The sequence below is a fragment of the Oncorhynchus mykiss genome, chromosome 4, assembly GCF_057628025.1.
Source record: "Oncorhynchus mykiss isolate SJ-2025 chromosome 4, ASM5762802v1, whole genome shotgun sequence".
NCBI classification, from domain to species: Eukaryota; Metazoa; Chordata; class Actinopteri; order Salmoniformes; family Salmonidae; genus Oncorhynchus; species Oncorhynchus mykiss.
The window spans coordinates 17,118,469-17,143,508 of record NC_143025.1 but is presented as its reverse complement, the minus strand read 5'-3'; the positions used below and the strand labels follow the sequence as shown (position 1 = coordinate 17,143,508).

Sequence of the window (25,040 nt, the reverse complement as noted above, 5' to 3'; positions counted from 1 at the left end):
TTCCTTGTTCTTCATTATGCTCTCTGCGCTTTTTACGGACCTCTGAGACTATCACAGTGCAGGTGCATTTATACGGAGACTTGATTACACACAGGTGGATTGTATTTATCATCATTAGTCATTTAGGTCAACATTGGATCATTCAGAGATCCTCACTGAACTTCTGGAGAGAGTTTGCTGCACTGAAAGTAAAGGGGCTGAATAATTTTGCACGCCCAATTTTTCAGTTTTTGATTTGTTAAAAAAGTTTGAAATATCCAATAAATGTCGTTCCACTTCATGATTGTGTCCCACTTGTTGTTGATTCTTCACAAAAAAACACAGTTTTATATCTTTATGTTTGAAGCCTGAAATGTGGCAAAAGGTCGCAAAGTTCAAGGGGGCCGAATACTTTCGCAAGGCACTGTAAACGACTACCGCCCCGTAGCACTCACATCCGTCATCATGAAGTGCTTTGAGAGACTAGTCAAGGACCATATCACCTCCACCCTACCTGACACCCTAGACCCACTCCATTTTGCTTACCGCCCAAATAGGTCCACAGACGATGCAATCTCAACCACACTGCACACTGCCCTAACCCATCTGGACAAGATGAATACCTATGTGAGAATGCTGTTCATCGACTACAGCTCGGCATTCAACACCATAGTACCCTCCAAGCTCGTCATCAAGCTCGAGACCCTGGGTCTCGACCCCGCCCTGTGCAACTGGGTACTGGACTTCCTGACGGGCCGCCCCCAGGTGGTGAGGGTAGGCAACAACATCTCCTCCCCGCTGATCCTCAACACTGGGGCCCCACAAGGGTGCGTTCTGAGCCCTCTCCTGTACTCCCTGTTCACCCACGACTGCGTGGCCACGCACGCCTCCAACTCAATCATCAAGTTTGCGGACGACACAACAGTGGTAGGCTTGATTACCAACAACGACGAGACGGCCTACAGGGAGGAGGTGAGGGCCCTCGGAGTGTGGTGTCAGGAGAATAACCTCACACTCAACGTCAACAAAACTAAGGAGATGATTGTGGACTTCAGGAAACCGCAGAGGGAACACCCCCCTATCCACATCGATGGAACAGTAGTGGAGAGGGTAGCAAGTTTTAAGTTCCTCGGCATACATATCACAGACAAACTGAATTGGTCCACTCACACAGACAGCATCGTGAAGAAGGCGCAGCAGCGCCTCTTCAACCTCAGGAGGCTGAAGAAATTCGGCTTGTCACCAAAAGCACTCACAAACTTCTACAGATGCACAATCGAGAGCATCCTGGCGGGCTGTATCACCGCCTGGTATGACAACTGCACCGCCCTCAACCGTAAGGCTCTCCAGAGGGTAGTGAGGTCTGCACAACGCATCACCGGGGGCAAACTACCTGCCCTCCAGGACACCTACACCACCCGATGTCACAGGAAGGCCATAAAGATCATCAAGGACATCAACCACCCGAGCCACTGCCTGTTCACCCCGCTATCATCCAGAAGGCGAGGTCAGTACAGGTGCATCAAAGCTGGGACCGAGAGACTGAAAAACAGCTTCTATCTCAAGGCCATCAGACTGTTAAACAGCCACCACTAACACTGAGTGGCTGCTGCCAACACACTGACACTGACTCAACTCCAGCCACTTTAATAATGGGAATTGATGGGAAATGATGTAAATATATCACTAGCACTTTAAACAATGCTACCTTATATAATGTTACTTACCCTACATTATTCATCTCATATGCATACGTATATACTGTACTCTATATCATCGACTGTATCCTTATGTAATACATGTATCACTAGCCACTTTAAACTATGCCACTTTGTTTACATACTCATCTCATTTGTACATACTGTACTCGATACCATCTACTGTATCTTGCCTATGCTGCTCTGTACCATCACTCATTCATATATCCTTATGTACATATTCTTTATCCCCTTACACTGTGTACAAGACAGTAGTTTTGGAATTGTTAGTTAGATTACTTGTTATTACTGCATTGTCGGAACTAGAAGCACAAGCATTTCGCTACACTCGCATTAACATCTGCTAACCATGTGTATGTGACAAATAAAATTTGATTTGATTTGATTTGATTTGACCTCTGGCTTTCTCCTCCAATGGGTTTTGAGAAAGAAGTGAGGAGACAGGACGCGAGGAGTATGCAATTGAGATTCTCCCCCAGCCTTCAGTATAGCCACCCACAGCCTCCCACAGGGAGAGGGACTGGAGCCAACATAAAGGACCCCACAGGGAGGGACCACCCTATGCATCCACAGAGCCCCACCCTCCCTCTCCCTGGTTGCCACTTTCCCACCACGGCTTGTTGGGCTGCTGCCCTGGCCCCAGTACACAGAGACACATATGAACCCCAGCTGAAGTAGTTACCGCAGTGGAATAGTGGGTTAGGCTCCCCTGTAATGAGCTACTGATTCATCTGTGTGAACGTGCATGTGCAAACATCTGTGGATGTAGGGGAGCGTGTGAGTGTATAGTGTATACAGTATGTATTCAGAATGCTTAGTTTACTTTGTAATGTACTCTATTCCATATTGAATGATGTATATGTTGTGTCTGACTCCACAGATCCTGGATGAGGTGGAGAAGAGGAGGGCCATCTCTCCAGCCCTTGTGCAGCCCTTCATGAGGGGCATCATGGAGGCTCCATTCCCAGCCCCGGGAAGAACCATCACTGTCAAGAACTTCCTGCCTGGCTCAGGCACTGAGGTGAGGGGGAATAGCTGTGCACAGCAGGGTTGGGGGGCTAGAGCACAGACCTCAACTGGCCATGTCACTTTACTGTATTCAAAACATAATTGACTTGAGGTCTTATTTATCTAGGTAGTATGTCACTTTGTCTATGTATGTGTATTTGGTGCTTAACCCTGTGTGTGTTTCTGAATCCTGTCTAGATGTGTATAGGGTATTTATATAGATCTCTCTCTTGTTCTCCATCCCTCTCTCCCTCCTTTTCCCCTCTCCCTCTTTCTGTCTCTCTCTCTTTCCTTCTGTCTCTTGCAGGTGATAGAGCTGTGTCGTCCGTCTGACTCTCGTCTGGAGCATGTAGATTTTGAGTGTCTGTTCTCCTCTCTGTCGCTGCGTCTGCTCCTCAGAGTCTTTGCCTCTCTGCTTCTGGAGCGCAGGGTCCTCTTCACCGCTGACAAACTCAGGTGGGACACTGTCCAAAAAGACCCCCCCCCTCTCCTAGACCCTTACAATAGCCCCTATATAAGGAGGAGATATTACCGTATACAGTAGCTTACACCTATCCAGTTCATTCAAATGTTTAAAAGACTGAAACTTCTGGGGGCTATTGGGACAGGGACAGGAACCAGGGGCTTGGGGGTTTATGCCAGGGCTATTGATCAGTCAACCTTCTCTAGCTACTCCTCTACTGACTTGGGACCTGTGAGGTGGGATCAGGTGAGAGGCAGCGGACAGTGAAAAGGATATGACAGACACACACAAGACCGACGGACGGTCAGACACACGAGACAGATGACTCCTGGACGAGAGAAAGAGAGACAAAGTGTGTTAAGGAAGGAATGCTGTTGTGTTATACAGTCGTCTAGGGAACAATAATTTCTCTCTGGAAATATGTCATGGAAGCCAGAGACAGGGTTAGTGTAGGAGGTTAAGCTGTAAGACTGGTGTTTGTGCAACCAATTGACACACTAGCATCCACTAATCACCTGCTATTGATGGGCGCCGCGAGATAAACCCTTGAATTGCTACGCTGGTCTTTCTTGACATGCTAAATACTGTAGGCTTTCTTGGATATACAGTACATTGCTCTGTGTAGTGTGCTACTTCATTGCTTTTTAAAAGCCCACCTGAAATGCCTGTGAATCCACAATAGATTGTGTGTCGTTCCACTGTGACATTTTTCTACTGTTGCATTGAAACGAGTGGAAACCTGGCCTCGCAATCACTGATTGTTTTTGAATGAATTAAATGAAAACAGACACACATATTGGAGGCATTAAGTTAACAGTGTGGTGTTAGTTCATTCGCTCCCGCAGTATATATTTTATAGTGTTAAATCCCACTCCCTTAAAAAAAAAAACTTTACAATACCTCATACATTAAAGCCAAGCTTAAAAATGCAATGTTCAGTTTTATGTTCCAAAATAAGTATTAGGTAATCACATTTGAATCTGCTAACACCATCTTGTGGTAGAAACGGGAACTACATTGAAGACATGCTGTTCTCTCTCTCTTTCCAAATATACATCTCCCATCTCTCTCTCAATTCAACAACTGCTATATACGCATGAATGGGTGGTTGCCACTGTTGCCAAAGCAATATATATGAGTATTACAAATGAGCAATGTGCTTGATCAACAATAGTCATCTCTCTGCCTCGCTCTCCTGCTCTCTCTCTCCCCTCTCTGCAGTACTCTGTCTCAGTGCTGCCATGCGGTGGTTGCTCTACTTTACCCTTTCACCTGGCAACACACCTACATCCCCGTGCTGCCCCCTGCCATGCTGGACATAGTGTGTACCCCCACACCCTTCATTGTGGGTCTGCTATCCAGCTCCCTGCCCAGTCTCAAAGAGCTGCCCATAGAGGAGGTGAGACCAGACTCCCGAGCCCAGCTGACTGTGTGTGTGTGTGTGTGTGTGTGTGTGTGTGTGTGTGTGTGTGTGTGTGTGTGTGTGTGTGTGTGTGTGTGTGTACCCCTGACCTCAACTCTTTCCTCCATTAAACAATGGTCTCTACTGAGGCTGAGGCTGCCAAACTGACAGGAAATGACATCACCCTGCCCTTTGCTCTCTCCTTAGGTCCTGGTGGTCGACCTCGGCAACAGCCGCTTCCTCAGACAGGTATAAACCTCTAACAACAGTACCTATAGCAACAGACCAACAACATACTGTATATCTCTTAAACAGTTGTCCACAGCTATATATGTAGCAACGCCTCTATGCTCATGGGACACGGTCATCCTTTTATCTCACACCTCGGTCTTTCCTATCCAGCTGGATGACGAGGACTCCATTCTGCCTCATAAACTGCAGGCTGCTCTGGAACATGTTCTGGACAAGAGGAAGGAACTGGCCAGTGAGATGCCCACCGGTGAGTCAGTGCTACTATATTAACACGTCTCGCAGAAGGGTCTTGTTGTGACCGATACAGCCTTGATGAAGGTCTATGTGACAACCAATATTTTTATTACGCAAGCATATGACCTCCGTGTTGAAAGGCTCTCTTACTCTCTCTCTCCTCTCTCGCTCTCTCCCCTTCCCTCCCTCCCCAGACTCAAGCTCCCTCAGTACCGTGGTGTCGGAGGCCTTTGTATGTTTCTTCGTAGAAATGGTGGGCCACTACCCTCTCTTCATGGGCGGGGGGGATCGAGAGGATGAGTCTGGAGCCCCCTCCTCCCCCACGCCGTCCTACTTTCAGCGCGAGGCCTTTCGCAAGGCTGTCACCTCAAAGAGTCTGAAAAGGTTCCTGGAGGTCTTCATGGAGACCCAGATGTTCGCTGGGTTCGTCGCAGAGAGAGAGCAGCGCAGGCAGGGTCTAAGAGGTACGGAGAGAGGGGGTACAGCCAGGCAGGGTCTAAGAGGTACGGAGAGAGAGGGTACAGCCAGGCAGGGTCTAAGAGGTACGGAGAGAGAGGGGGTACAGCCAGGCAGGGTCTAAGAGGTACGGAGAGAGGGGGTACAGCCAGGCAGGGTCCAAGAGGTACGGAGAGAGAGGGGGTACAGCCAGGCAGGGTCTAAGAGGTACGGAGAGAGGGGTACAGCCAGGCAGGGTCTAAGAGGTACGGAGAGAGGGGGGGTACAGCCAGGCAGGGTCTAAGAGGTACGGAGGGGGGGGTACAGCCAGGCAGGGTCTAAGAGGTACGGAGAGAGGGGTACAGCCAGGCAGGGTCTAAGAGGTACGGAGAGAGGGGTACAGCCAGGCAGGGTCTAAGAGGTACGGAGGGGGGGGGGGGGGGGTACAGCAAGGCAGGGTCTAAGAGGTACGGAGAGAGGGGGTACAGCCAGGCAGGGTCTAAGAGGTACGGAGGGGGGGGGTACAGCCAGGCAGGGTCTAAGAGGTACGGAGAGAGGGGGGGTACAGCCAGGCAGGGTCTAAGAGGTACGGAGAGAGGGGGTACAGCCAGGCAGGGTCTAAGAGGTACGGAGAGAGGGGTACAGCCAGGCAGGGTCTAAGAGGTACGGAGAGAGGGGGTACAGCCAGGCAGGGTCTAAGAGGTACGGAGAGAGGGGGGGTACAGCCAGGCAGGGTCTAAGAGGTACGGAGAGAGGGGGTACAGCCAGGCAGGGTCTAAGAGGTACGGAGAGAGGGGTACAGCCAGGCAGGGTCTAAGAGGTACGGAGAGGGGGGGGGGTACAGCCAGGCAGGGTCTAAGAGGTACGGAGAGAGGGGGTACAGCCAGGCAGGGTCTAAGAGGTACGGAGAGAGGGGGTACAGCCAGGCAGGGTCTAAGAAGTACGGGGGGGGGGGGGGGGGGTACAGCCAGGCAGGGTCTAAGAGGTACGGAGAGAGGGGGGGTACAGCCAGGCAGGGTCTAAGAGGTACGGAGAGAGGGGGTACAGCCAGGCAGGGTCTAAGAGGTACGGAGAGAGGGGGGGTACAGCCAGGCAGGGTCTAAGAGGTACGGAGGGGGGGGGGGGTACAGCCAGGCAGGGTCTAAGAGGTACGGAGAGAGGGGTACAGCCAGGCAGGGTCTAAGAGGTATGGAGAGAGGGGTACAGCCAGGCAGGGTCTAAGAGGTACGGAGAGAGGGGGTACAGCCAGGCAGTGTCTAAGAGGTACGGAGAGAGGGGGAACAGTACCAGGTTATGGGCACCGCCATAAGATAAGTCTGCTTTTGGAATCTGTAAGTCTGTCTGAAATGCATAATTATACGACAATTTTGCACAATTGTCTAACAGTTGTATGTGTTCTCATTATTCTACTGTTGTTGTGTGTCCAGGTCTGTTTGAGGTGAGGTCACAAGACTACCTGGACTCTCTCCCAGGGAGCGAGCAACGTGGGGTCAACAAGTTCCTCAAGGGTCTAGGTGAGGCCCAAATCCTCCCATGCACCCTATCCACTCTAGTACCTACATAGATCATATGCCAAGTCACTCTGGATAATAGTTTCTGATTCAATTGTCATTGTAAATTGTGATACATTAGTGAAACTACATTCCTCCTCAATGTATGAAAAGGTTGCCAGAACTTGCCTCTCACACCAACGTTTTTTTGATCCGGTTCTGTTGCCTGTTTTCATTTTCAGGAAATAAGATGAAATTCTTGTCCAAGAAATGATGCCTCGGGAAGGAACTCCATGAGAGAGAGAGCATGTTCAAGAGAGGTAGAGGAACAAACCACTTCGCCTAAAGAAGTCTAAGGACCTGAACTCCCTGTGGAATGCATGGAGTAGGGGATTCTGTGTGTCCACAAGCTTATGGACACATACTGGGCAAGGACTGAACACTCCCTGGTTTAGGAATCGGACCAAAAAACATTAATATTGTCCTAGCCTGAAGACACAGACCCATTAAGGAACATCTTTCTCCATTGAGGTTACTGAGTGTCTTTCCGTTGCCTCTATTGTGGAGAGCTTACTTTTGTGAAGAGGTCAGTCTTTATAGTGTACATTGATGTACTGTATAGCACAGCCCATTTCCCTTCCTAGAGTTGGTATATAGAGGGTCCTCCCTCTATGTCACTCAGGAATGACTGACTCCACCCTTGATCCCGAAAGGCACCAATGAGAACCTGAGGATGTTGCTGGGTGGCTTAAGAATAATTCAATTTTGTACAGTAGCTTTTAAACATTCCACATATTTCTTTTGTCTTTAAAAAAAATAGTACAACTTCTTTGTTAACAGGAGGCTTATACGTTAATTTATACTGTATAGTTTCTAGAATAACTTTCTCTTCCTTTTTTTCTCCTTCAAATGAAAGCAAAAAAAATCTCCTGTAGTTTGTGATGGACTTTATGTAGTCTGATCAGACGATCGATTGTAGAGCACTCTAGGTTACTATTGAGGAAATGTACCACTGTGATAGGAGAGTGAACTATGGAGTGGACTGGGTGTACACCAAAAAGAGGAAAAAGAGAAGGGAATGATCCGAAAATCATTCCTGGATGAAGGCAAAAATGAATCGAGTGGGTGAAGTGTGAAATCAGATCTCATGAAAAGAGACATGTTTAAGATGGACTTGATGTTGTAGAAAAATATGTTCAGTATGTACGACCAATCAATATATGTCAATCTAAAACACCACTAGTTTCACCATAAACTTGTATTATTTTTAATTAAGAAATACCCTAAGTTTATTCGATTGTGTTTGATCTTGCAGAGGATGTTATAGACAAACAGCTATCACAATGTTATAAACTACTTATTCAAATATGTTATGTGTTTTATAGGTCACATAATTGTTTTCATTTTAACAGACATGCAAAAGGTTACTGACTTGATTTCAGATGGAACTGTACAATGCACAACTGAAACCTTACCTGTTAGGTAATTACCTATATTATCCACTGGAGGGCGCTCTATTATCTATTTAATTCAAACCTGACAGGCTCCAGTTGTTCCGAGTCCAGTTAACCGTCAGTGCTCAAGGTATTATCCTTTCTGTAAAGATGAATTGCACAATCGATTTTCCACGTTTGCTATAAATAAATAACTAATGATATCGAACGAAAAATCATTATTCTAAACTAAACGAAATATATCAACATATTTTGCCAAAGGCATTGTTTTTAAGTACACAACCTATTTATAGGTAAAGTCCTAGTAATTTGTACTATTTATCCCATTTATTATTCGAATAGTGTCATATAAAAAAAAGCCAATAGGGGTATTTTAATATTTATTTAGGGTTATTTCACAACTTTAGATAATTATAAGAGGGCTGATAAGGTTTCGCAATAGCTTTGTCCCTTTGTGTGTTTGTCCCTCTCCTTACAGCGGCAATGATAATCCACACGTTTTTCTTGATGGATTTCCTTTTCCCTTCCGAGGCTGGCTTTCTTTTGCTTTTCGGAGCCCTGTCCCTCCCCTCTGATCCCCCTCCCTCATTACATGTTGACCGGTCAGTCCTGCCTCCTTCTTTCCCCTCGTCTTTTTCTCTGCCTTCCAGGCTTCATGTCATACCACAGCTAATTCCTGAAATTCCAGCCCTCCATTGCGCTTCCAAGGGGGTACAAATACTGATATTTCTTCACAGAAACCTGCCCCAAAAAATTCCACTTCCCTGCCTGACCCACCCACCGGTGTTGTCTGTTGCTTGACCTTCAACAGGTAAGTTTCCAAAATATTCTATCTGTCTATTTGTTTTGTAAGTGAACATACATCAGTGTTCTTTTAAAAGCAGTACATTGAGGGTGACCAAACTTTCTGTTTCAGCGTTACTGGTCAGTTGTATTCTATGTACAGTTGTCTGCCGGTTACGTTGTTTCTAATACGCTTTCATTCACTGTACAAGGAAAACATTCTTTACATTTCTGACATTTTTTTCTCTCGAATTCCCACATTTTTATCCCTGCACTACTTCCTGCGTTTCGGCCGGAACTTTTTAAAGGAAACTAATAACGTCATAGGCACGCAGTTAAACATTAGCGCTTGTCTGGGTGAGGCGACTAATATGTTTACGAAATAGCTATTTCAATTGCATAATTTTTGAGAATGTCACATGTCAGAATGTTTCCGAAGTAATAGCCACATGTGTGTGTATTGTTTTGGAGTTTTTTTGTGTCATAAAATAAAATACCAGCCTATTAATAATAACAACTATTACTATGAATGACTGATACTAATAATAACTACAGTTATTACTAGTCATATAATACATGAGATATATTATACTCAATAAATATACTTAGAGATGAATGTGCATTGTAATTATGGTTATTATGATTAGCCTATTATTATTGGTATTTGTTTTAATATTCATTATTTTTATTTGTTATAAGCCTCTGACATTAGTTCCCATGATCATCATACATGTTAATATATTGTGTGAAAAGTCCACATACCATACATTTAGAGAATGCCTGTTACATAAACAAAATGTGGTTTACTGTGTATTGTATCTGTGTCCAAGCTAAATGTATTTACTGTATATCAGGCTAACACTTTTCTATAGATTTCAAGCATCATTTTATTTTTGCTTGGTTCACGATGTAAGGTACTTAGTATGTTGTTTTTGAGTCACCAATCCAACCACTGCTACCTGGCATATGTGTGTTTGTGTGCATTGTGTGTGGGCAGTGAGAAGACACACACGCGCACACACACACACACACGGTTTGGTAGTGGAGTGAGTGGATAAACTTTGTAGACTTGCTGGTCATGGTGGTGCTGACATGGTGTGTGAGAGAGTATTTTTGGTCCGAGTGCAGGGTTAGAGTGGTGTGTGTGATAGTCTGTCCTCCCACGGGACAAGGGAAAGGGTGTGTATTCCACAGGAGCAACACGTGGATTGGGCCAGAGGCATGGAGAGGTAGCGGCAAGAAGAGGTAGGGGGCATGGAGAGGTAGCGGCAAGAAGAGGTAGGGGGCATGGAGAGGTAGGGGGCATGGACAGGTAGGGGGCATGGACAGGTAGGGGGCATGGACAGGTAGGGGGCATGGACAGGTAGGGGAAAGAAGAGGTAGGGGGCATGGAGAGGTAGGGGAAAGAAGAGGTAGGGGGCAAGAAGAGGTAGGGGGCATGGAGAGGTAGGGGGCATGGAGAGGTAGGGGAAAGAAGAGCTAGGGGGCATGGAGAGGTAGGTGGCATGGAGAGGTAGGGGGCATGGAGAGGTAGGGGGCATGGAGAGGTAGGGGCAAGAAGAGGTAGGGGCAAGAAGAGGTAGGGGGCAAGAAGAGGTAGGGGGCAAGAAGAGGTAGGGGGCAAGAAGAGGTAGGGGGCAAGAAGAGGTAGGGGGCATGGACAGGTAGGGGAAAGAAGAGGTAGGGGGCAAGAAGAGGTAGGGGGCATGGACAGGTAGGGGAAAGAAGAGGTAGGGGGCAAGAAGAGGTAGGGGGCAAGAAGAGGTAGGGGGCAAGAAGAGGTAGGGGGCATGGAGAGGTAGGGGCAAGAAGAGGTAGGGGGCATGGAGAGGTAGGGGGCATGGACAGGTAGGGGGCATGGACAGGTAGGGGCAAGAAGAGGTAGGGGGCAAGAAGAGGTAGGGGGCAAGAAGAGGTAGGGGGCATGGAGAGGTAGGGGCAAGAAGAGGTAGGGGGCATGGAGAGGTAGGGGCAAAAAGAGGTAGGGGGCATGGACAGGTAGGGACAAGAAGAGGTAGGGGGCAAGAAGAGGTAAGGGGCATGGAGAGGTAGGGGGCATGGACAGGTAGGGGGCATGGACAGGTAGGGGCAAGAAGAGGTAGGGTGCAAGAAGAGGTAGGGGGCATGGAGAGGTAGGGGCAAGAAGAGGTAGGGGGCATGGACAGGTAGGGACAAGAAGAGGTAGGGGGCAAGAAGAGGTAAGGGGCATGGACAGGTAGGGGGCATGGACAGGTAGGGTGCAAGAAGAGGTACGGGGCATGGACAGGTAGGGGGCATGGACAAGTAGGGGGCAGGAAGAGGTAGGGGGCAAGAAGAGGTAGGGGGCAAGAAGAGGTACGGGGCATGGACAGGTAGGGGGCATGGACAAGTAGGGGGCAGGAAGAGGTAGGGGGCAAGAAGAGGTAGGGGGCAGGAAGGGGTAGGGGGCAGGAAGAGGTAGGGGGCAGGAAGAGGTAGGGGGCATGGACAGGTAGGGGGCATGGACAAGTAGGGGGCAGGAAGAGGTAGGGGGCAAGAAGAGGTAGGGGGCAGGAAGAGGTAGGGGGCAGGAAGAGGTAGGGGGCATGGACAGGTAGGGGGCAGGAAGAGGTAGGGGGCATGGACAGTTAGGGGGCAGGAAGATGTAGGGGGCAGGAAGAGGTAGGGGGCAGGAAGAGGTAGGGGCAGGAAGAGGTACGGGGCAGGAAGAAGTAGGGGGCAGGAAGAGGTAGGGGGCAGGAAGAGGTAGGGGCAGGAAGAAGTAGGGGGCAGGAAGAGGTAGGGGGCATGGACAGGTAGGGGGCATGGACAAAGCACACACCCTTTAGTGTGATGTTGATTTTATTTACCCTTCCTCACTTCTTTGTTTTTCTGTCTTGGGGTCTCTGGGTTCACTCTGTCCTTGTCTGTTTTTACCTTACAGTTTTTACCATACAGTAGCCTACTAATGACTAGGTTAGGAGTGAAAGGTATTGCTAACTTGCTTTTTGTGCCATGTTATCAATTTATCAAAACTCATTTTGTGTGTGTGTCTGCCCTGAGACTGGCCCTGTGCTGAGGAGACTGTTCAGTGTGCTCATCCCACATAGCGAGCATTCCTCCTCCACTCGCACGAGAGAGCAGAATAATGTCCTAGATATGAGTCCCTAAGGACAAACAAATCCCCTGGCCTCCAAGCCCCACCAACTCTACCAACCATCCTCCTCTCTAGGCTGTACATACTGTATGTCCAACAGGTCATCGGGCTGTAGTAGTGTAAGTTCATATTAGCCAGAAGTGAACATCTCTCTTTAGGGATTATCTTGGACTGATCTCATGCAGACCAGTCTCCCTCTTGACCCTGTACCCTATGTGATTATTATGAGGTACAGTATGACTGGAATATAGTGTAGGATTTTCATTATGGGTTGGGTTTTGGGTTAGTGGAGGTACATGGAGGGTTGAGGTGTTACATATAATAAGGCTGGGCAATGTCTTTGATTCTGATCAAATCAACGTTTATTTGTCACGTGCGCCGAATACAACAGGTGTAGTAGACCTTACAGTGAAATGCTTACTTATAGGCTCTAACCAATAGTGCAAAAAATGTATTAGGTGAACAATAGGTAAGTAAAGAAATAAAAACAACAGTAAAAAGACAAGCTATATACAGTAGCGAGGCTATAAAAGTAGCGAGGCTACATACACACACTGGTTAGTCAGGCTGATTGAGGTAGTATGTACATGTAGATATGGTTAAAGTGACTATGCATATATGATGAACAGAGAGTATCAGTAGCGTAAAAGAGGGGTTGGCGGGTGGTGGGACACAATGCAGATAGCCCGGGTAGCCATTTGACTACCTGTTCAGGAGTCTTATGGCTTGGGGGTAAAAATTGTTGAGAAGCCTTTTTGTCCTAGACTTGGCACTCCGGTAGCGCTTGCCATGCGGTAGCAGAGAGAACAGTCTATGACTGGGGTGGCTGGGATCTTTGACAATTGATAGGGCCTTCCTCTGACACCGCCTGGTTTAGAGGTCCTGGGTGGCAGGCAGCTTAGCCCCAGTGATGTACTGGGCCGTACGCACTGCCCTCTGTAGTGCCTTGCAGTCGGAGGCCGAGCAATTGCCGTACCAGGCAGTGATGCAACCATGCTCTCGATGTTGCAGCTGTAGAACCTTTTGAGGATCTCAGGACCCATGCCAAATATTTTTAGTTTCCTGAGGGGGAATAGACTTTGTTGTGCCCTCTTCACGACTGTCTTGGTGTGTTAGAACCATTTTAGTTTGTAGTTTATGTGGACACCAAGGAACTTGAAGCTCTCAACCTGCTCCACTGCAGCCCCGTCAATGAGAATGGGGGCGTGCTCGGTCCTCTTTTTTCTGTAGTCCACAATCATCTCCTTAGTCTTGGTTACGTCGAGGGAAGGTTTTATTCTGGCACCACCCGGCCAGGTCTCTGACCTCCTCCCTATAGGCTGTCTCGTCGTTGTTGGTGATCAGGCCTACCACTGTTGTGTCGTCTGCAAACTTAATGGTGTTGGAGTTGTGCCTGGCCATGCAGTCGTGGGTGAACAGGGAGTACAGGAGGGGACTGAGCACGCAACCCTGGGGAGCTCCAGTGTTGAGGATCAGTGTGGCAGATGTGTTGCTACCTACCCTCACCACCTGAGGGCGGCCCATCAGGAAGTCCAGGATCCAGTTGCAGAAGGAAGTGTTTAGTCCCAGGATCCTTAGCTTAGTGATGAGCTTTGAGGGCACTATGGTGTCAATGAATAGCATTCTCACAATAGGTGTTACTTTTGTCCAGGTGGGAAAGGGCAGTGTGGAGTGCAATAGAGATTGCATCATCTGTGGATCTGTTTGGGCGGTACGCAAATTGGAGTGGGTCTAGGGTCTCTGGGATAATGGTGTTGATGTGAGCCCTTTACCAACCTTTCAAAGCACTTCATGGCTATTTACGTGAGTGCTACAAGTCTGTAGTAATTTAGGCAGGTTGCCTTTGTGTTCTTGGGCACAAGGGCATATGGTGGTCTGCTTGAAACATGTTGGTATTACAGACTGAATCAGGGACATGTTGAAAATGTCAGTGAAAGACACCTGCCAGTTGGTCAGCACATGCCCAGAGCACACTTCCTGGTAATCCGTCTGGCCCCGCAGCCTTGTGTATGTTGACCTGTTTAAAGGTCTTACTCACGCCAGCTATGGAGAGCGTGGTCACACAGTCGTCCGGAACAGCTGATGCACTCACGCATGCCTCAGTGTTGCTTGCCTCGAAGCGAGCATAGAAGTGATTTAGCTCGCCTGGTAGGCTCGTGTCACTGGGTAGCTTGCGGCTGTGCTTCCCTTTGTAGTCTGTAATAGTTTGCAAGCCCTGCCACATAAGACAAGTGTCGGAGCCGGTGTAGTATGATTCAGTCTTAGCCCTGTATTGACGCTTTGCCTGTTTGATGGTTCGTCACAGGTCATAGCATGATTTATTGTAAGCTTCCGGGTTAGAGTCCCACACCTTGAAAGCGGCAGCTCTACCCTTTAGCTCAGTGTGAATGTTGCCTGTAATCCATGGCTTTTGGTTGGGGTATGTACGTACTGCTTTAATTTTTGCTTGTAAGCAGGAATCTGAACGATGGAGTTGTGGTCGGATTTACCAAATGGAGGGCGAGAGAGAGCTTTGTACGAGTCTCTGTGTGTGGAGTTCAGATGATCTAGAATTATTTTCCCTCTGGTGTGTTTGTGTGTGTTTGTGCGCACATGAGTCTGTACGTGTGTGTGTGGGGGGGGGCGGGGTTCAGAGAGCAAAGTTGATCTGCTCCTTACAGGGCAGCACAGTGGGACACCGTGTCAGAGACCATGTGCTCTCAGCAGAAAACATGCCATACAAATACGTTCCTTTCTCTCCCGATGCTTTTCCACTCCCAGCCTGATTCCTGATCATCATATGAGAGAATGTTTTCATTTAGGATAACGGCCACAGCGTTATGTGAGAGTATGTTTTCATTTGGGATGACGGCCACGGCGTTATGTGAGAGTATGTTTTCATTTGGGATGACGGCCACGGCGTTATGTGAGAGTATGTTTTCATTTGGGATGACGGCCACGGCGTTATGTGAGAGTATGTTTTCATTTGGGATGACGGCCACGGCGTTATGTGGGAGTATGTTTTCATTTGGGATGACAGCCACAGCGTTATGTGAGAGTATGTTTTCATTTGGGATGACGGCCACGGCGTTATGTGAGAGTATGTTTTCATTTGGGATGACGGCCACGGCGTTATGTGAGAGTATGTTTTCATTTGAGATGACGGCCACGGCGTTATGTGAGAGTATGTTTTCATTTGGGATGACGGCCACGGCGTTATGTGGGAGTAGGTTTTCAAGCTTTACATTCCGGTCCCGATTAGAGGAGATTGTGTCCAGAGGAGCCCCTCCCCCTCTCTGCTGCCCCCATACACCCCTCCACCTGCCAACCCTCTCTGGCGTGGGCCTCAGTTGGTGCCCCTGCATCCCATAGACCTTCCCAACCTACAGCACACTGAGTGGGCAACACACAATAGTTTGAATAAGTGGGCCTATGTGTATTTCAGTTTTCATAATGAAAGTGTGTGTGTGTGCTCGTCTGTATGTGTGTGTCTGTGTCTGGGAGGGGCCCCTTAGCGCAGCACCAGCTGGGGGATTATCCCGCTGAGCAGGCCCAGGGGAGAGGGGCCGAGGTAGGGGATAAGGGCGCCGTGGAAGGGGCAGCCTGGTTTAAGGGGCTTAGGTCAATTAACCCTGCTGGACACTTTGACTTAGGAACCTAACCAGCACTCTAATGGCTTTATGCCCCACAGATCTCACTGCACTAAACATTCTCTTTCTTTATCAGTATTGGACTATTACATTGTAATTACAGTTGTCCGTTACTCCAGGTTACTTTGTGAGCAAAGTTATGAAACATACTCAGCAAAGATACAATGACCACAAAAACCATTTCACCATAGACCCCTTATTTAAAAAGTTACTAAGGTTCACCACCAGAGCGACGAAAGGGGCTCTACAGTGTAAGTTTGCCCTACTCAGTTGTTTTACTTGGTGTTATTATGACAAGGCCTTAGCAGGGGTTTGGCCGAGACAGATATTCCATTACAACAAGTTTCATAACTATTCCAGAAAGCCCACCCTAAACAAACTGATTGGAGTAAACACTGTCACACTCAGTATGGTGTGCTTGACAGAGCTTTAGTTCAGTGCTTCTTTAGGGTCAGTCAATAGTAATGAGACCAGAGGGCTACTACAAAGCAGGATCAATTAGTTTGCCAGCTAACTTGCCTAAATATTCTGACATAACTTTTTATTTTTTAGAAAGATAAGTTTGAAATGGAAATTATCCAGTTTACTCAACAATGATAAACACATATTTAAGTTTAGCTTTCTTAATGAACCATAACATTTGCAGTTATTTCTGGTTGTATATCAAAGTTAGCTGGCTAACTCATTGATCCTGCTTTGTAGTATACCCCTCTGTAGTGTTATCCCCATCATTCAGATTTTTCAATTAGGTTAATAGTGTCCATGTAGCCTGTACATTCCTGGGTTATTTTGTTAACTCACTAAACTATAGTTCAGTATGGAGAGTCCAGAGAACGAGGGAGGGGGGAGAGGGAAAGAGAAACAGAGAGAGAAAAACAGAGAGCAAAAATTGAGAGAGCGAGAGGGAGGGGGTGAGAAACAGAGAGAGACAGACAATAGGGAGTGAGAGACAGAGAGAGAAACAGTAAGATAAAAAAAGAGAGAGAGAGAGAGACAGACAATAGGGCCTAGGCTGTCATTGTAAATAAGCATTTGTTCTTAACTGACTTGCCTAGTTAAATAAAGGTTAAATAAAAAATAAATATGGAAGGAGTGTGAGTGTCATTACTAGAGGTCGACCGATTATGATTTTTCAACGTCAATACCGATACCGGTTACTGGAGGACCATAAAAGCCGATACCGGTTACTGGAGGACCATAAAAGCCGATACCGGTTACTGGAGGACCATAAAAGCCGATACCGGTTACTGGAGGACCATAAAAGCCGATACCGGTTACTGGAGGACCATAAAAGCCGATACCGGTTACTGGAGGACCATAAAAGCCGATGCCGGTTACTGGAGGACCATAAAAGCCGATACCGGTTACTGGAGGACCATAAAAGCCGATACCGGTTACTGGAGGACCATTAAAGCCGATACCGGTTACTGGAGGACCATAAAAGCCGATACCGGTTACTGGAGGACCATAAAAGCCGATACCGGTTACTGGAGGACCATAAAAGCCGATGCCGGTTACTGGAGGACCATAAAAGCCGATGCCGGTTACTGGAGGACCATAAAAGCCGATACCGGTTACTGGAGGACCATAAAAGCCGATACCGGTTACTGGAGGACCATAAAAGCCGATACCGGTTACTGGAGGACCATAAAAGCCGATACCGGTTACTGGAGGACCATAAAAGCCGATGCCGGTTACTGGAGGACCATAAAAGCCGATACCGTTTACTGGAGGACCATAAAAGCCGATACCGGTTACTGGAGGACCATAAAAGCCGATACCGGTTACTGGAGGACCATAAAAGCCGATACCGGTTACTGGAGGACCATAAAAGCCGATACCGGTTACTGGAGGACCATTAAAGCCGATGCCGGTTACTGGAGGACCATAAAAGCCGATACCGTTTACTGGAGGACCATAAAAGCCGATACCGGTTACTGGAGGACCATTAAAGCCGATACCGGTTACTGGAGGACCATAAAAGCCGATACCGGTTACTGGAGGACCATAAAAGCCGATACCGGTTACTGGAGGACCATAAAAGCCGATACCGGTTACTGGAGGACCATTAAAGCCGATGCCGGTTACTGGAGGACCATTAAAGCCGATACCGGTTACTGGAGGACCATAAAAGCCGATACCGGTTACTGGAGGACCATAAAAGCCGATACCGGTTACTGGAGGACCATAAAAGCCGATGCCGGTTACTGGAGGACCATAAAAGCCGATGCCGGTTACTGGAGGACCATAAAAGCCGATACCGGTTACTGGAGGACCATAAAAGCCGATACCGGTTACTGGAGGACCATAAAAGCCGATACCGGTTACTGGAGGACCATAAAAGCCGATACCGGTTACTGGAGGACCATAAAAGCCGATGCCGGTTACTGGAGGACCATAAAAGCCGATACCGGTTACTGGAGGACCATAAAAGCCGATACCGGTTACTGGAGGACCATAAAAGCCGATACCGGTTACTGGAGGACCATAAAAGCCGATACCGGTTACTGGAGGACCATAAAAGCCGATACCGGTTACTGGAGGACCATTAAAGCCGATGCCGGTTACTGGAGGACCATAAAAGCCGATACCGGTTACTGGAGGACCATAAAAGCCGATACCGGTTACTGGAGGACCATTAAAGCCGATACCGGTTACTGGAGGACCATAAAAGCCGATACCGGTTACTGGAGGACCATAAAAGCCGATACCGGTTACTGGAGGACCATAAAAGCCGATACCGGTTACTGGAGGACCATTAAAGCCGATGCCGGTTACTGGAGGACCATAAAACCCGATACCGGTTACTGGAGGACCATAAAAGCCGATACCGGTTACTGGAGGACCATTAAAGCCGATACCGGTTACTGGAGGACCATAAAAGCCGATACCGGTTACTGGAGGACCATAAAAGCCGATACCGGTTACTGGAGGACCATAAAAGCCGATGCCGGTTACTGGAGGACCATAAAAGCCGATACCGGTTACTGGAGGACCATAAAAGCCGATACCGGTTACTGGAGGACCATAAAAGCCGATACCGGTTACTGGAGGACCATAAAAGCCGATACCGGTTACTGGAGGACCATAAAAGCCGATACCGGTTACTGGAGGACCATAAAAGCCGATGCCGGTTACTGGAGGACCATAAAAGCCGATACCGGTTACTGGAGGACCATAAAAGCCGATACCGGTTACTGGAGGACCATAAAAGCCGATACCGGTTACTGGAGGACCATAAAAGCCGATACCGGTTAAATCGGCTGATTTGTTATTTATTTATTTGTAAAAATGACAATTACAACAATACTGAATAAACACTTATTTTAACTTAATATAATACATCAATAAAATCAATTTAGCCTCAAGTAAATAATGAAACATGTTCAATTTGGTTTAAATAATGCAAAAACAAAGTGTTGGAGAAGAAAGTAAATGTGCAATATGTTCCATGTATAATATGTGCCATGTAAGAAAGCTAACGTTTCAGTTCCTTGTTCAGAACATGAGAACATATGAAAGCTGGTGGTTCCCTTTAACATGAGTCTTCAATATTCCCAGGTAAGAAGTTTTAGGTTGTAGTAATAGGAATTATAGGACTATTTCTCTCTATACCATTTGTATTTCATTAACCATTGACTATTGGATGTTCTTATAGGCACTTTAGTATTGCCAGTGTAACAGTATAGCTTCTGTCCCTCTCCTCGCTCCTCCCTGGGCTCGAACCAGCAACAAAACGACAATTAGCGCACGCTAACTAGCTAGCCATTTCACTTCGGTTACACGAGCCTCATCTCGAGAGTTGATAGGCTTGAAGTCATAAACAACGCAATGCTTGACGCACAACGAAGAGCTGCTGGCAAAACGCACGAAAGTGCTGTTTGAATGAATGTTTACTCGCCTGCTTCTGCCTACCACCGCTCAGTCAGATACTTGTATGCTCAATCAGATTATATGCAATGCAGGACACGCTAGATAATATCTAGCAATATCATCAACCATGTGTAGTTAACTAGTGATTATGATTGATTGTTTTTTATAAGATACATTTAATGCTAGCTTGCAACTTACCTTGGCTTACTGCATTCACGTAACAGTCTCCTTGTGGAATGCAACGAGAGAGAGGCAGGTCGTTATTGTGTTGGACTATTTAACTGTAAGGTTGCAAGATTGGATCCCCCGAGCTGATAAGGTGAAAATCTGTCGTTCTGCCCCTGAACAAGGCAGTTAACCCACGGTTCCTAGGCCGTCATTGAAAATAATAATGTGTTCTTAACTTACTTGCCTAGTTAAATAAAGATGTAAAAAAAATAATAATAATAATTTTAAAATCGGCAAATCGGCACCCAAAAATAACGATTTCCGACTTGAAATCGGCCCTAATTAATCGGCCATTCCGATTAATCGGTCGACCTCTTGTTGTTTGTGTATGGATGTTGATCTGTGTGTGGTCAGTTTGCCCCATGACCTCTGAATAGATGCATTGTCTCATGTGTTTGTTTGGTTTGTGTATTTTAGTTATCTTGGTCATGTGTGTGTGTTCATGTTGTGTGTGTGTGTACGTGTATGGTTAACTGGCCAACTCATTTACGGGAAGCCCATTGGTACGTCAGGGGGCTCAGAGTAAGAGAGGGTGACTGGCTGGATGGAGATCGTTACTAACTCTGGGTTTTTCTGCACAGAAAAGTAATGGGGGAGCTGCCTAAGCATTTGTTTTATCCAAACAGTAGATCGGAATGGAAAAACGTTTTCAGTGTAAACTTAAAACAGCAAATGTTATCTCAGCCACATGGCTAAATGTGTAGAATTGCAGGAAATTTGCCTTAAGCTAAATATTGTCACTGTGGCGAACAGGAGGGCCGAATACAACCAGGCAAATCATGCTTCATACTGACTAACACTGTCAATAGCCTTAATTGGCAGCCCAGATTGCCTCTGGAGGAACACAAATAATGATTGAGATTCATCCATTTCTTGTGATGAGACGTTTGGAGAGCTAGGAGTTTTTCCCTGACCCCATGTCCTGACCAGTTCTCAAACATCTAGCCTGATCATTTCCTTGAGTGTTTCGAAGTGTAATTACCTAAATAACCCTGATATGATATGACCTCCTCCTTGATGTGTCTGACCAAATGTCTCTGTCTATCCCCAACCTGGGTTCAAATACTATTTGAAATCTTTCACATACTTTGAACTAGAGGTCGACTGATTATGATTTTTCAACGCCGATGCCGATTATTGGAGGACCAAAAAAAGCCGATACCGATTAATCGGACGATTTTTATTTATTTATTTGTAATAATGACAATTACAATAATACTGAATGAACACTTATTTTAACTTAATATCACACATCAATAAAATCAATATAGCCTCAAATAAATAATGAAACATGTTCAATTTTGTTTAAATAATGCAAAAACAAAGTGTTGGAGAAGAAAGTAAAATTCCAATATGTGCCATGTAAGAAAGCTAACGTTTCAGTTCCTTGTTCAGAACATGAGAACATATGAAAGCTGGTGGTTCCTTTTAACATGAGTCTTCAATATTCCCAGGTAAGAAGTTTTAGGTTGTAGTTATTATAGGAATTATAGGACTATTTCTCTCTATACCATATAACCATATAACCTTTGACTATTAGATGTTCTTATAGGCACTTTAGTATTGCCAGTGTAACAGTATAGCTTCCATCCCTATCCTCGCTCCTACCTGGGCTTGAACCAGGAACACATCGACAACAGCCACCCTCGAAGCAGCGTTACCCATGCAGAGCAAGGGGAATAACTACTCCAAGTCTCAGAGCGAGTGACGTTTGAAACGCTATTAGCGCGCACCCCGCTAACTAGCTAGCCATTTCACATCGGTTACACCAGCCTCATCTCGGGAGTTGATAGGCTTGAAGTCATAAACAGTGCAATGCTTGAAGTACAACGAAGAGCTGCTGGCAAAATGCACGAAAGTGCTGTTTGAATGAATGCTTGCGAGCATGCTGCTGCCTACCACCGCTCAGACTGCTCTATCAGATTGCTCTATCAAATCATAGACTTAGTTATAACATAACACACAGAAATACGAGCCTTAGGTCATTAATATGGTCGAATCTGGAAACTATCATCTCGAAAACAAGACGTTTATTCTTTCAGTGAATTACGGAACCGTTACGTATTTTATCTAACGGGTGGCATCCATAAGTCTAAATATTGCTGTTACATTGCACAACCTTCAATGTTATGTCATAATTACATAAAATTCTGGCAAATTAGGTGGCCCAAACTGTTGCATATACACTGACTCCGCGTGCAATGAACGCAAGAGAAGTGACACAATTTCACCTGGTTAATATTGCCTGCTAACCTGGATTTCTTTTAGCTAAATATGCAGGTTTAAAAATATATACTTCTGTGTATTGATTTTAAGAAAGGCATTGATGTTTATGGTTAGGTAAACATTGGAGCAACGATACGCTAGATAAACTAGTAATATCATCAACCATGTGTAGTTAACTAGTGATTATGATTGATTGTTTTTTATAAGATAAGTTTAATGCTAGCTAGCAACTTACCTTGGCTTCTACTGCATTCACGTAACAGGCAGGCAGGCTCCTTGTGGAGTGCAGTGTAATCAGGTGGTTAGATAATTGAACTAGTTAACTGTAAGGTTGCAAGATTGAATCCCCCGAGCTGATAAGGTAAAAATCTGTTGTTGTGCTCCTGAACGAGTCAGTTAACCCACCATTCCTAGGTCGTCATTGACACTAAGAATGTGTCCTTAACTGACTTGCCTAGTTAAATAAAGATTAAATAAAAGGGGAATAAAAATAAATAAAATGTAAAAAATATTTTAAAAATCGGTGTCCAAAAATACCGATTTCCGATTGTTATGAAAACTTGAAATCGGCCCTAATTAATTGGCCATTCCGATTAATCGGTCGACCTCTACTTTGCACGTTTGCTTCAGCTTGCCTGTAGACTGCCAGATGGGCAGAGTTTACAGTTTTGGTACTATTTTATTGGTCCATTAAGCCAGGCAAGCTCAATCGAGCACAGATAAAGTATTTGAAAATATCAATGGCGGTGTGTTCGAGATCCCAGTTTAATGTATTTCCCAGTCTGTTACTCCTCTGCCTCTCCCTTGGCCCTGTCCCTCGGCCCTCTCTCTCCGGCCCTCTCGTCAGCCATCTCTTCAGCCATCTCCTTGGCCTCTAGGTGCCATGCTGTTTGTTTTCATGGCTCCATAATCTAATTTCTGGTCCGAGGTGCTTTATCCAAGTAGTATTAGCAACTCCCCATTGATGTGATCTAAGATTTCATAGCATTTGCGCGCACGCCGCTCTTCATATGACCACACTCAGCTGACATAGCTATCGCTTTCCTAGATAGTTCGACCTCCTTGGGCTGACGTCAAATGACCAGAATTCTGTTGTGATTTTTGTTTCATCTTAATTTTACCAGGAAGTTTCTTGATGTTTGAACGTATGGTTTGAGGAAGATCTGGCAAGTTTTTAGCATGGGAATAGCTTATCATACATAGTCACAGACAGTACATAACTATGGATACCAAGACAATTCAAAGTATCAAATACTTAGCAGCATAATCAATATTTGAAAGCAATCCTTGTTATCCTTTAAAGCATATAATATGGTCATTCACTGTTTCCGATGGGTATTACCTTCCTATGCTCTTGTTCTTGGCCTAACATTCTTCTAGCCAGCACTCCTTGACTCAACCTCACCTGACCTAAATGTTATGTATTTTGCTTTCTCAGGATCACTCTCCCCTGTCTTGTTCTGTCATTGGCCCCTGGAAGACACCATCTACACCCCACCCCAACCCCCTTCCCCCTCCTGGGTCTACCCCCCCGATCCCTCCAACCCCAGCCCTGTCCTGTGGTCCCCCCCTGCCCCCACCACGTCTGCGGAGTGGGTGCCGGCCCCCTCCCCTGGGGGCAGCAGTGAGGAGCTGAACGAGCCTCTGGACAAGGCTCTGGAGAACGATGCGGAGGGCGTGTGGAGCCCTGACATCGAACAGAGCTTCCATGAGGCCCTGTCCATCTACCCGCCCTGCGGACGCAGGAAGATTATCCTCTCCGACGAGGGAAAGATGTATGGTATGCCCTACCCTTTTCCCATCTATTCCCTGGCTTTATATGATGACTGACTATATGCTGTGCCCTCAAACGCAAACGTTCATGTACATACACTCTTGGACCCATGTCCCTTGAAATTGAAGATATGCCAGTATGCCAGTTGTATCTCCACTGACCACTTTCCCTCACAAATAAGGCCTACATACGTATACACACATTTACTTCACACAGTTGCACACACACACACACACACACACGTAGTTCTTATATGTTGTGAGTGATAAATGGCAGTATCCCAGAGTACACACATAGTTCCACACACCCTCTCACTACCACCACCACTCACAGCACTCTGGTACACACACCATGCTGGGTTTCTGCCCAGCTGTCCCTCCCCTCCATCCACGTGGCTGAGTAGCGTGTAATGGCACCATGGATGTCACACGCCTCCATGCTGCTACTCACGTTCTGATTGATACTTGACATAATCCGCTCACCTTCCCTCTCTCCCTCAGCCATTTCTGTACTATACTAGTATTCATTGACATTTTTGTAATTTAGCAGACTCTTTTATCCAGAGCGACTTACAGGAGTAATTAGGGTTAAGTGCCTTGATTCGAACCAGCGACCTTTTGATTACTGGCCCAACACTCTTAACCACTAGGTTACCTACTGCACTATTCGATTACATAACTATGGCGAGGGCATGTTGTTTACCCCGTTTTGCCATATCTCATTATCAGTCATACATTTATGTCAGCCATACATTACTTAATTTCTTGTTGGCTTTCATACCTATGTTACATCATGGGCTTTTAAGTGTTGCAGTTCAATTAACATTTTGGAATAAAGGTGGAGAAAAAAGTTATATGCCATGATAAGGGAAAATATTTAGATAAGCAATGTGTTTCGGACATACTATCACGTTTCAGGTAAGACCCAAATGCAGACTGTGTCGAAGTAACAGTGTTTATTACAGCAACAGGGGCAGG

The 25,040-nt window shown here is 46.3% G+C and overlaps 2 protein-coding genes across 5 annotated transcripts in view; both read left to right on the top strand.

Moving 5' to 3' along the window:
* Positions 1-8,650, top strand: part of LOC110521406 (DENN domain-containing protein 2A) — a 53,670-nt gene extending 45,020 nt beyond the window's left edge. Inside the window, exons 13-20 of the mRNA XM_036968715.2 lie at positions 2,578-2,718; positions 3,013-3,161; positions 4,390-4,567; positions 4,778-4,819; positions 4,973-5,069; positions 5,251-5,520; positions 6,919-7,005; positions 7,224-8,650. Of these exons, the coding sequence (XP_036824610.1) occupies positions 2,578-2,718; positions 3,013-3,161; positions 4,390-4,567; positions 4,778-4,819; positions 4,973-5,069; positions 5,251-5,520; positions 6,919-7,005; positions 7,224-7,255 (996 nt within the window). The 3' untranslated portion in view covers positions 7,256-8,650. The remainder of the gene's footprint in view (positions 1-2,577; positions 2,719-3,012; positions 3,162-4,389; positions 4,568-4,777; positions 4,820-4,972; positions 5,070-5,250; positions 5,521-6,918; positions 7,006-7,223) is intronic.
* A 231-nt stretch (positions 8,651-8,881) lies between these two features.
* The window catches only part of LOC110521407 (transcriptional enhancer factor TEF-3), a 45,497-nt gene continuing 29,338 nt past the window's right edge, over positions 8,882-25,040 (top strand). For 3 of the 4 annotated variants that reach the window (XM_036968724.2, XM_036968718.2, XM_036968717.2), the window contains exons 1-2: positions 8,910-9,246; positions 23,728-24,069. In XM_036968724.2, coding sequence (XP_036824619.1) covers positions 24,063-24,069 — 7 coding nt within the window. In that variant the 5' untranslated portion in view covers positions 8,910-9,246; positions 23,728-24,062. Of the gene's footprint in view, positions 9,247-23,727; positions 24,070-25,040 lie in introns of all 4 variants that reach the window. The other variant, XM_036968723.2, reaches the window with a different exon arrangement.